The sequence below is a fragment of the Ochotona curzoniae genome, unplaced genomic scaffold (genome assembly GCF_017591425.1).
Source record: "Ochotona curzoniae isolate NIBS_2020 unplaced genomic scaffold, NIBS_Ocur_1.0 scaffold_4701, whole genome shotgun sequence".
Taxonomy (NCBI): Eukaryota; Metazoa; Chordata; class Mammalia; order Lagomorpha; family Ochotonidae; genus Ochotona; species Ochotona curzoniae.
Window position 1 is genome coordinate 58,021,062 of NW_024467122.1, and position 12,956 is coordinate 58,034,017.

The following is a 12,956-nucleotide window of genomic DNA, read 5'->3' on the forward strand; positions in this document are numbered from 1 at the left end:
TTACCAGGCAGCACTTCTTTAGATAGCTGAATGTCTGTGAATGGGACTAGGATACTGATTACTTCTGCAAGTTTCTTTGAGCTCATCGTGCCCCTTCTACCATATGTCTTTTCCATTTTTCTATTTGAATCTCAGAAATATCTTTGCTTGCATAGTGACCTGAAGCCTTCATTTTGGACATATTTAGGTATTTAGGCTAACTTTGTATTAGTGTAGAACAGTTAAAGCAGTTCTTCCTGGTTCTGGTACAATGATAAATGTAAAACATGGCATCTGAAACTTCTTAACAGCTGAAGTGGTTCAAAAAGACTATTTAATTTTTAAGACGTTTTCCTAATTAGAAATCCAATATTTAAAACCTATCAACAAAATGAATTTGATGAGAATCCATTACACACTCCTGAAAGCATGACGTGAAAAATAAGGATTCTAGTGATAAGTGATAAGAGAAAAGGGGATTGATTAATGGAGTGAAAACATTTGTCTGTAAGTATAGCCTCCACTAGCGGAAGGGCAAGGGAAGGCAGAGGAAGGGGAAGCATGTGAAGGCAGTGCTGCTCACAGACTATGGAGAATGTTTTTAACACAATTCTCCATCCTGTAAATAGGACAGAATAGACTGTCCCAGAGTATGAGCCCTAGTGATGAGAACTGATGAAGTGAGCTGCTCTAGAACAGTAGGAACAAAGTGTGCTTCAGCACCACCTGCGAGTTTTTTAGAAATGATAATTATTGGAGTGGGCATTTGCCCTAGTGATTAAGATGCTGGATAACATGCCCACATCCCATACTAGAATGCCTGTGTTTGAGTCCTAGTAGCTTCCCGCTAATACTCTGGGTGACAGCTGATGATGGCATAAGTGGTTGTGTCCTGCCACCCATATGGCAGGAGCTAGATTGAGTTCCCAACTCTTGATTTCCTTGCCGTGAGAAATGAGAATATTCTGTCTCTGTGTCTTAAATCAAGAGAAATATCAAATGCTACTTCTAAAAGAATACGAAGAAATGCCGGCTACCAGCTCTCCCCAGATGTGTGGTAGGGTGACTGGTGTCTGGGTCTTAACAAGCTCCCCAGAAGATTATAATGCAATCTAAAGCTGGAGAACCAGTGCTCTGACAAGTGAGTCAGGAATGAAGAATTAATACCTAGCCATACCAGAATTGAAGATAAAAGACTTTTCTACTTTTTCTTTAAAGTTTGACTAATTTATCTGGTGAAGCTTATTTATTTGCAAAAGCTTTGTTTTTTTGTTTTTGCTGATTTTTAGAAAAGTGTGCTTTAAAGGGGAGAAAATTTCTGGGAAACTTTAGTGTATTACCTGACAGTTCTTGCCTCTTGACAAAGTTCTAATCAAAATCTGAAAGAGATGCCTTTTACATTGCATTCACTGAACTTTGAATTACTTAAAAAACTAAATGAAAAACAAACATTTTCCCTTAATTGGTACCATAATAAATTAGTAAAAGTTAAAAGAAACTGGAAAAAAGATTTGTTACACATAACTGATAAAGATTAGCATCCAGAGTATATTAAAACTCAGTGTAGGGCCCGGCACCGTGGCCTAGTGGCAAAAGTCCTCGCCTTGAATGTGCTGGGATCCCATATGGGCGCTGGTTCTAGTCCCGGCAGCTCCACTTTCCATCCAGCTCCCTGCTTGTGGCCTGGGAAAGCAGTCGAGAATGGCCCAAAAGCCTTGGGAACCTGCACCCGCGTGGGAGACCCAGAAGAGACTCCTGGCTTCGGATCGGCATAGTATCGGCCCGTTGTGCTCACTTGGAGAGTGAATCATCGGACGGAAGATCTTCCTCTCTGTCTCTCCTCTCTGTATATCCGCCTTTCCAATCAAAAAATAATAATAAAAATAAATCTTTATAAAAAATACATTATTTGAAAAGCAGAGTTAGAAAAAGAGAGCTTCTGTCCTGGTTCACTCCCCAGATGACCACAACGAGTTGGGCTAGGCCAGACCTAAGCTAGGAGCCTAGAGTTTTATCTGAGTGTCTCATCTTCCACTGCTTTCACGGGCACATTAGCAGGGAGCTGAATTGGAAGTGGAGCAGCCAGATCATGAACTGAACAAGCACTCAACACTCAGGGGCTGCTGATACATCAGAAAGCATCGTAACTGGCTCTACCTCTGCCACAAGGCTGTACCCTCCCCTGTTTTTTTAAACAATACTATGAACATTGTGTAATAGATTTCACTTTGGAATAAGGAGAAACAATTTTTTTGGAATAAGCTATTAAGTCTCTTCAAGTAATATTGTTCCAAATTTGTAGGACTTAGACTACATATGTATGACCTTTACCTCTAAAATTTCCTTACTATCCTGTTGCCTTGTTAGAGTGCTGAATTAGTAACCATTGAATTATGACCCATATTGGAACATTTTTGAGAATAAGAGAGAGGATGTCAAAGTAATGAAAATTCCTAATTTCATTTTCATGAATGTTTTTAATTACTCTTATATTAAAATTGAGTCATATTAGCCTTCAAAAACTTCATTTAAACAAATATACTTGGAACATACTGTATTGAAGCAATCTAGTAGAGTAATTTGAAAGTCATTGATGACTCAAATTCAGTCATTAGAAATTCTGTGGATTCGTGCAGTAACTCAACTGGCTAATTCTCCACCTCCAAGCATGGCATCCCATACGGGCACAGTTCATGTCCTAGCTGCTCCATTTCCAATCCAGCTCCCTACTGTGACCTGGGGGAAGGCAGAAGAGGATGGCCTGGATCCTTAGAATCCTACACCCACATGAAGGACCACGAGGAGCATCCTGATCCTTGCTCTTGGCTCCAGGTCAGCTCAGTTCCAGCTATTGTGACCGTTTGGGGAGTGAACCATGGATAGATCTTTCTGTTTGTTTCTCCTTCTCTCTGTAAATCTGCCTTTACAATAAAAGAAAATACATCTTTTAAAAGTTCTATTAAGTAGCTTCTTAAAAATGTATTTAAAAAGCAATGCTCGGCTATTGTTCTAATTCATACAAGTTGTTGACCTTGTTTCATGTCTTCTCAATTATGGAAATGTATAGTGATGGAGTACTGGGGTCTACCATATCCAGATGTGGACTTATAATGGAACATGCATCCCTGCTTCCAGACGAAAGATGGAACCCCAATGATTCTCTTGGACATGTGTAGACAATGGGATGCTGGATTGTCTGACATTTTCTGTACCCACAATGTTGGAGTACACTTAAATGAGAGACTGATGGAATTATAATTCCTTATAAAGGATTATACCACTGTAGTAAAATGAGGAAAATCTGTCGGGGGATAGAAGTTTGGGGGGAAATCTCAGCCTGTATGAAATTGTACCACATAATTCAAAGTTCAAAATAAAAATTTATTTAAAAACAAACGAAAAATAAAAAGCAAAGCTCTTGTTCACTGGTTCACTCCACATATATACACAATGGCTGGGTCTGGGCCAGGCTGCAGCTGGGAACTAGAAACCAATCCCGGTTTCCCCTGTGGACGGCACTTGCTGTCACCTGCTAATTCCCAGACTGTACATTGGAAGTGGAGCCAAGACTGTGTAATAGGATGAGCATACCTCAACCAGTAGCTTAGCTACTAGACCAAATTCCTGCCAAGGGCAGCTGTTCTAATGATTTCAGTTTTATATCCTCCCATTTATTTGTTCTCCATTTGGCTTGTTGTCATCAACAAAGTATCAGTCATTAAGATAATGAATGATCTATAGACAAGGATAGCATAGCATTCAAAGAATATATGACACATGGAAAGGTGTATTTCACTTAACCTGTTAGTAGTTCTAAATAGTTGGAGGTGACAATAATTTAAATGTTTTGTTTCTTCTCTCCATAGCTTTAAAAACAAGTAGAAATTACTTCCGACTTTACTGAATAGCAAGTATTAAGTGATTCCCTATACTGCAAATCATGGCATTACCATTCCGGAAGGACTTGGAGAAGTACAAGGACCTTGATGAAGATGAACTCCTTGGGAATCTGTCAGAAGTGGAATTGAAACAACTGGAAACTGTTCTGGATGATCTTGATCCAGAGGTAGGTACTGACTGAAGGTACGTGGGAGAACTGTTCAGTCCTTTGACACTAGGTAACTATCTTTGAACAGTTAGCTTTCATAACATTTTCTAAGCACCTGTTGCTCCCTCCTCCTTTTTATCCCAAATTAACTTGATTTTTTGCTTTCACTATGGTTACTTGATTTCTGTTTCCATATATTTATGCTGTGACTATTCCAAACTACCTTTTCCAATATCATTTTTTAAAATATAATTTTTAGAATTTATTTTTATTAGAAAGATAAAATTACAGATTGGAGGAGAAACAGAGATCTTCCATCTGCTGGTTCTCTTCCCAGCCAGCAAATGCTGGACCAGTCCAAAGCCAGGAGCCAGAAACCCCCTCTTGGTTGCAGGAGGCCAAAGACTTGGCCGTCCTCTGCTGCTTTCCCAGGCAATTATTAAGGAACTGGACAGGAAGTGAAGCAGCCAGGACTTGAACTTATGCCCATGTAGGATGTTGGTGCTATAGGTAGAAGCTTAACCTACTATACCATTGCTCCAATCCCATCAGTATCCTTATTTTCACGGATCTGCTGGGATTTTTGTTCTACTCTAAGGTATTTTTGTTTCTAAATGGGGAAAATTTTAGTAAAATGCATTGGATGACTACCTCTTCAGTATACACCAAACTCTACAGAGACCTCATATCAGTATGCATTACCCCCAAAAGGCTCTTTGTGAATGTCATTCCGTATCTTTCCAAGAGATGTTCATTAAATTAAGATTGGGGGAGTTGGTGGGGTAGATCTGGGTAATATAAATATTACAGCCTTTGATTATGGAGCAGACGCAAATACAGATGTTTCCTTTTCTTAAAATTTAAGCTTTAATGGACTCATCATAAGCTGAAAAAAATCATTACATCAAAAGTGTGTTGAATATATCTACCAAACTGGATTTTCTAGATTACGCTCGCCAACTTTAAAAATGCTCAGAACACTTACAATGACCTACAGTTGGGTTAAATCATGTCATTCAAAGTCATTGTAAAGCGAAGACTATTTCATGTAATTTATTGACTACTGTCCTGAAAGTAACAAACAAGGTAGTTTATATAGCTACAACTGTATCGTTATAAGTTGAAAATTTTTAATCTGAACCAGCATAAATGAGGGTATCATCTGCATATATATTTATATATTTATATATTTATATGTTATAATCTGAAAAGGGTTGAGGATCCTTTCTTTCAGTGTAAAGCTGTTTATTTAGTGAATTACACAGAACCAAGATGTAGATCCTAAGCTCTTGGCATGATTTGTAGAAGGAAAGCAGTGAGAAAAGCAAACAAACAAAAAGCAGAAAGTTGTAATTTTGATTTACCACTTTTTTTAGGCTGAAATATTGATTTTAAGTGTTATTTAAGAATCCAGTTAATTTGTTCTGTAAAATAGTTCTTTTAATGGGTGAGGTGTCTGTACCGTGAATCAAATCCCTAGATAATTTCATAATTACTTTTCAAAAGAAAAGCTCCCAGTCTACCTAAGACGGGGAGAATTACTCGGGATACACAGTGCCATTTCTGTTATGGCATGACAATATATTCTACAGGCATTCAATGTCAGACTTATTGAAATCAGATGGTTTTAAAGCTTGAAAGAACGTGAGAGTGTGTGGTACAAGCCTCAGCCTTGGCCTTGCCTGGCTGCCTCACCCTTGGCCCTGCCTGGCTGCCGTGCTTGTGAGTGTGGAGGCTGTCTTGTGCACTGCAGCGTGTTTCTCAGCATCACTGGTCCCTGCTCACAGGTTGCACGGTGGCACTCCTCTCTGGTAAATGCTGTCAGAGGTACATTTTAATCTGGTTCGGTAGAATGACAGGTATAGTGGCCTTAAAGAAAAGGTTATTAGAGTTCCCAGGAACAGGTGGTACCCCATGCCAGCAGTAGTTCCTGGGCAGAGGTATACTGTCTGTGAAGAGACTGAAAAGTAAGGAGCAAGTCTGACCCACAGCCTGTATTGTGTTTGCAAGGAATGCATGGGTGAGGCAAGGCAGGCGAATTAGGGCAAGTTTAGAACTGGAGAATTTGGATAATTTCAGCAGGCCTTGAGGCTCTGGAATTGGTCTTTAGTCGCCTCTTGCCTGGCTTTGGAGTGATTTAGAGCAAAGGAAATATAGGTTTAGTGTGTGAAAGTTCAAGAAAGAGATAGTTAGGGTTCTGAACCCTTGGGTTGGTTTGGTTGGTTTGTATATTTAAAGATGTACTCCTGGGCTGGCACAATGACTTAACTGGTTAATCCTCCACATCCTTATGGGTACCAGTTCATGGCCTGGCTGCTCCACTTGCCATCCAGCTCCCTGCTTGTGGCCTGGGAAAGCAGTGAAGAATGGTCCAAGTCCTTGGGTCCCTGCACCCTTGTGGGAGGCATGGAAGAAGCTCCTGGCTCTTCCATTGTGGCCACTTGGGGAGTTAGCCAGCAGAAGCAAAATCTTTCTGTCTCTCCTTCTTTCAGGAAATCTGCCTTTCCAATAAAAATTCTAAAGGTCTTAAAAAAAGAAAAAGATATGCTCCAGGGAGAGAGAACCGGAGGAGGTGACAGATAATGTGGTCTCAAAGAATTAGCTATCCCCGGGAAGGGTGATCTCTCCAGGATTAGAAGGCCCCCAATATGTCAAAACATCATACAATACAGGGAATAAAACATGATTAATACTCCCAGATCTACAGTTAGGACAGCCAAAACCATCTTCACACATTCCAGATCTCCCCAGGCGATAAAAATGCACCTGGTTGCGAAACATTAATTTAGAACCCGTTTTCTGTTTTATAAGTATAAAACAGAAGACAAATGACAGGCCTGGTTGTTAGGGGCTAGTATAAGAACCGAGACTAAATCTCTCACTACCTAATGGATACCTGGCAGGGTCTTACTGTCTTTTTGGTAAACCTCAGTGACTCCTGTTTTAACTCATAGACTATGGTTTCAGTCTATAATCTTACAGTTTATGTTTTTTTACTTGCAAATAGATGGCTTGCTTCCCAAACAGAGAAGTTTGAATTCTAACTCCTAGATGTATTTTGCAAATTCTCCAACCGCTATTGCAAATCAACCAAGTTCGGATATCATTAGTTGAGACTAGGAAAACAGTGGTGTCTGTTGACAGCATGCCACATGTTTTTTTTTTTTTTAAGATTTTTTTTTTTTCATTTTTATTGGAAAGGCAGATATACTGAGAGGAGGAGAGACAGAGAGGAAGATCTACCATCCGATGATTCACTCACTCCCCAAGTGGCCGCAACAACTGGAGCTGAGCCAGTCCGAAGCCAGGAGCCAGGAGCTTCCTCCCGGTCTCCTACATGGGTGCAGGGTCCCAAGGCTTTGGGCCATCCTCGACTTCTTTCCCAGACCACAAGCAGGGAGCTGGATGGGAAGCGGGTCTGCCGGGATTAGAACCGGCGCCCATATAACCAAAGTGAGGGCTTTAACCACTACACTATTGTGCCAGGTCCACCACATGTTTTTGAAGTGAGTTCTAGTAAAACTGTAGGTAAGAGGGCCAAAGAGCTAGAAGCTACTTCAGCCAAGGAAGCACTGTAACATACAGTCTCACAAGGTAGTCTCAGAGCAGGTAACCTGTGTGTGTGGTGTCTTGCTGGAGTTTGGAGGGTGATTTTATTGTCTGTATGCTGTATTCAGTTCATGTTTCCTAACTTACTGCATTTTCATAAAACCTGTCCCGTGGCAGACAGCCCAAGTAATTACTGTTTTTCATTTCCTAGGCAGAGAATGTATAATTACAATAAAATCTCACTGTAAGGTAGAAGCATGTCATTTTTTTAAAGATAGATTTATTTTATTTTTATTGCAAAATCAGATATACAGAGAGGAGGAGAGATAGAGAGGAAGATCTTCCATTTGTCGATTCACTCCTCAGGTGACTGCAACGACTGAAACTGTGCCAATCCAAAGCCAGGAGCCTGGAGTCTCTTCCCGGTCTCCCACGCAAGTGCAGGATCCCAAGGCTTTGGGCCATCCTCAGCTGCTTTCCCAAGCCACAAGCAGGGAGCTGGATGGGAAGCAGGGCCACCAGGATCCCGGCACATTCAAGGCTAGGACCTTAGCTGCTAGGCTAACACACTGGGCCTGAAGTGTGTCATTAATACTGGCAATCGTATTAATGGGATTTTTATCTGTTAAATATTATCTGTTAGTTTTTACTTGATTAGAATATATTTCCTGATGAAACTTGGTTCATAGTCCCTAAGACCTGTTCTGTCATTTCCTCTGTGGTTAACCACTGTCTTTAAGGAGCCAGACTTGTAACTAACATTTTAAACTTTCTAGTGGGCTGAAGCAGGTGGGTGGGATAACACAATTCTGTCACCGGATTGATAAATTTGTATAGATGTGTGTGTGTGTGCGCATGCCTTGTTGATGAAGTATTCTAATTTTTAAAAATCTTATTTTCGTCAGTATTTGAAAGTATCTATTCCCCATAGACATTGGATACTGTGCTAGGCTTAGGGCTACAGGACGGAAGAAAGCAAGAGTGGTCTTTGCCCTAAATGATGCGGGAAGGTAGGGATTAAGGGAGTTGGGGTTTAATCAAGTAACTTACCATATTAAAAGAATGGGAAGCTCTACAACTCTAAGAGTTATGATGAAGGTTCAGGGAAAGTTTCCTTTAGAGCAGTGGAGCTACCACTTGAATGATGAGTAACATAAAGGGATAAACAGCATTTCAGGCAACGGGAGACCATATGTGTAAAGGTCTGTAAGGGAAGGGAGTGTCAGGGGGCTTCACAAAGTTTGTAGAAATGCTTATTAATAATGAAGATAGTAAACATAGACTTCAAAAAAGTTTTGCTTGAACTTTTTATTTTTATTTGTTTTTTAAAGATTTATTTTTATTGCAAAGTCAGATATACAGGTAGAAGAGACAGAGAGGAAGGTCCTCCATCCGATGTTTCACTCCCCGAGTGGCCTCAATGGCCAGTGCTGTGCAGATCCAAAGCCAGAAACCAGGAGCTTCTTCCAGGTCTCCCATGTGGGTGCAGGGTTCCAAGGCTTTTGGTGTCCTTGACTGCTTTCCACAAGTAGGGAGCTGGATGGGAAGCGGGTCTGCCGGGATTAGAACCAGCGGCCATATGGGATCCTGGGGCATGCAAGGCGAGGACTTTAGCTGAAGGTCACTGAGCCAGGCCCAGATTGAACTTTTTAATTCTCTTTTTCTGTGACTAGAATAAGAAGGGGAAAAGATACAGCGTGACTAGAGTAAGTGAGGGAGTATATGAGATGAGGCAAGGTAACGGACTGTGCTGGTGGGAGGGAGGGTTGAAAAATTATCAGGCAGCTGATTCGGGGAGGGCAACTGGGAGGCTGACTAACATTCCAGGCAAGCTTGAGTGGTAGGTTCAGCCAAAGTACCAAAGTGATGGTGTTGGAGACAGGAAAAAGATGCCTGAGTTCTTGGAAAGTAAGGGTAGATGGGACCTGCAGGTTGGCCGAGAATGATTCTTCATGTGTAGTTACGGTTTGGAGAGGTCTGGAGGTAAAACCTTGCTTCTTTTATATGATCAGATGGAGAATTTGTATGACAAAGCATACTTGGTATGTGTAGCGTAAGGAACAAAACCTCATTTATGGTTCATCTTTATAGGTCAGCTTTGCATGTAATAAGCATCATTAAGTAAAACAGGAAGGAAAAGTTGAATTTCATGAATGTTATTATGGATCTTTACAACTGCTGGTCAAAATTGAAGTACCATGTTTTCTACTTATGAGTGAACTTTTCCTGTTAGCGTTAGCTATGTAAGATCCCCCTTTTTAGTGAAGAGTTGTCTTCTACCACCCATGAGATTTGGCATCACTGCCATATTGGAAGTTGTAAAACAGGGTTGGCCCTTTTGTGCTCCCCCTCTGGCTGCCTCCCATTTTCCAAACAAAAGAATATGCAGAAATATGAGATAAAGCAGTATTTCCTCTCTGGCTTTTGACAAGAAAATGGTGCTCACTTTATCTAGCCACTTCTTGTTATTCCTGGCTTAATGAGAAGTCAAGGTAGGCACAACAAGAGACAACTTTAATCCATTGCCTTGCACCCTACCTGCCACTCGGTCTCTGCCCTCAAAATGGCTTCACTCACATGTAGACCCAGGGACGTGGCCCTTGCTCTCAGTGTCGTAGGGATAGCTTGGGACATGTGAAGCAATAACAGCCGTTGTTGCAGATACATCCTGATGCTCATGTGCATACATACATGCACACAGAAGTAAAACCTTTCATACTGAGTGTAAACAGGTGAATATTAACTTCCTGATATACTGCGTGGGTAAACACGAGAAAGTCGTTATGATGAAATGGATGTTGTTATGAAGGAATATCATGTATGTAGTTGTTTAATATGAAATTTATTCTTGGTACATTCATATATACTGAACAATTAATTTTTTAAGACTTGTTATTTATTTTCATTGGAAACGTAGCTTTTCTGAGAGGAGGAGAGACAGAAAGATCTTACATCCTCTGGTTCCTGCAGCAGATGACTGCAATGACCAGAGCTGAGCCAATCCAAAGCCAGGGCCATGAGCTGTCCTTCACTGTTTTCCTAGGTCACAGGCAGGGAACTAAATGAGAAGTGGAGCAGCTAGGACATGAACTGGTGCCCATATTGGATGCCCATGCTTGATGGTGGAGGATTAGCCAATTAAGCTCTTGTGCTGGGCCATATGGAGCAATTATTAAGCATTAGGAGAACTCTGTTTTGTTACTGTCCTAACGAGTGTTTCCTGATAGTAAAATACTTTCTAGGTTGTGGAGATAGGAGTGAATGTATCTGTTTTAGTAATAAATTCTGCCTGATAAAAATGTGCTTTGTTTTTGCTCCCCTAAAATCCTACTATTAAGTGTAAATGCCTGTGTCACATCTGTTCCGTACTTCTCTCTGATATGGGTAATGTATGCAAGCATAGAGCATTGGCATTCTTGGCAGTTAAACTGGCTGATTCATCTCTCTTTGGCAGAATGCCCTCCTGCCTGCAGGGTTTCGACAGAAGAATCAGACGTCAAAGTCTGCCACAGGGCCATTTGACAGGGACCACCTCCTGTCCTACCTGGAAAAGGAAGCTCTGGAGCATAAGGACAGGGAAGACTACGTGCCCTACACAGGTGAAAAGAAAGGTAAGCCCGCGTGGTGAAGGCAGCACCTGACAGCACTCAATTTCTCTTTCTATAGGAGAATGATGGGCAGAATATCTTAGCACCATCCCATTGGTAGCATTAAAGATGTGGTACTGTTGACTTAAGAACTTGTTAGGTTATGTATTTACATTTCAATCCACTTGGCCAGTAAGTACTTTTTAAGGTATTCATTAGTGAGATTTTTATTGCACAGTGACTTTGTGTAAGCCTCTTTAGTTATCTGCTGCCACAGATCTGGATACGTGCTGAGATGAAATTTAACTCTGCTAGTAAATTATAGACAGTGATGCACTGCTCAGTTGTAATTCTGTCTAAAGTAGAATGCTGAAACAGTCATGCCATGTTATCAAAGATACCCTTAGTAGTTCATGATTGTAATTGCTGATGCTTCATAATTACTACTTTTGGCAATTTTTTCATCTTACGTATCCTCAGCAGAGACTGAGTACAGCTCTGTTTTTCACAATTCTGTATGTGACTTATGCTGCAGATCCCTCAGCTTTCACAACAGGCCAGAGTACAGGTTGACCTAGAGAGCCAGCTTCCACCTGCACTATTCATTAAGTTAAGATATGCAAGTCCTGGGGCGTGGTGGCAACAGTAGCAGAGTCTGTGACCAGCTCTTCCAGGTCCTGTTTTTATATCTGAGTTACAGTGATCTAAGCAGAAAAAGCGGTTTAGAACACAGGGCCCTCTTTCTTTTATTGACCCATTGGCTTTCTATTTGGGAAGGAAGTTCTTCTCAGCAGTGGGACCAGCACTGTGTTGCAGTAACCACTCTTCAGCTGCAAGGGAAGCTGGGAAATTCATTTCATGTAGAGCTCTGCCACCCTCTAATAAAGGAAGGCCAGTGAATGACTTTCAGTCAGTAGTCCACGGCTCCACATCAGGCTTTTTCAAAGTTGTCTGTCACTCCAGCTCCTCTGCTTCTTCCTTTCATTTCCCTTTCATCTCCAGCGGAGAATCAGTGCCTTTCCTACTTGTAGTGCTTAGAATTCTCCAGAGAAACAGAGCCAGCAGAATGCGGAGAGAGAGATTTAAAGAATTGGCTCCCAGGCCCAGCGAGATGGCTCAGCATTTCTGGAATGCCCCTTCGTGCTACTTCACTTTGTTTTTCCTTTGCCTTCCCAGTGATAACCACCTACACAACTCCTAATCTAGTAAATGACTTCTGCCTTCCTTGAACATTCTGTGAATAAAATCATGATTTGGGCGTTTGGTTTACTGTCTTGTGAGGAGCAGACTTGTTAATGGGTACAGTGGAATCACCCTGAAGGATCAGATGAGTAATTAGAACCAGACAAGAAATAGCACAATTCACAAACAGTAAAAGAGCACAATCTCAGTGTACGGATGATCCTTTTACTTGAAGATACATTGATAAAATGTTGGAAAACTATAGCTCTTTACACTTCTTTTTGAAATTTTGCAAAGCTTTAAGGCTGAGGTGTAGACCCACACAAGGTGGGAGGGGTATTCATCAGCCCCTTATTCCTGGGAGCAGTGAAAATTCACGGCACAGAGTTATCATCTCCCATCGTGCCTTTGCTTGTTGTGAGTACTTGGTCTGCAGAAGGTAAGGCATAATCTTACCATGAATTTCATGAATTTGAAATTTCATGAATTTCTTTTTTTTTTAAGATTTGTTTATTTATTGGAAAGTCAGATATACACAGAGGAGGAGAGACAGAGAGGAAAATCTTCCATCCAATGATTCACTCCCCAAGTGAGTGCAACGGCCGATGCTA

At 41.1% G+C, this 12,956-nt stretch overlaps 1 protein-coding gene across 2 annotated transcripts in view; it reads left to right on the forward strand.

The window, feature by feature from the left end:
- Positions 1-12,956, forward strand: part of TMOD3 (tropomodulin 3) — a 66,205-nt gene that overhangs the window by 21,962 nt on the left and 31,287 nt on the right. For both annotated transcript variants that reach the window (XM_040970026.1, XM_040970025.1), the window contains 2 exons: positions 3,846-4,045; positions 11,031-11,187. In XM_040970026.1, the coding sequence (XP_040825960.1) occupies positions 3,920-4,045; positions 11,031-11,187 (283 nt within the window). In that variant the 5' untranslated portion in view covers positions 3,846-3,919. The remainder of the gene's footprint in view (positions 1-3,845; positions 4,046-11,030; positions 11,188-12,956) is intronic.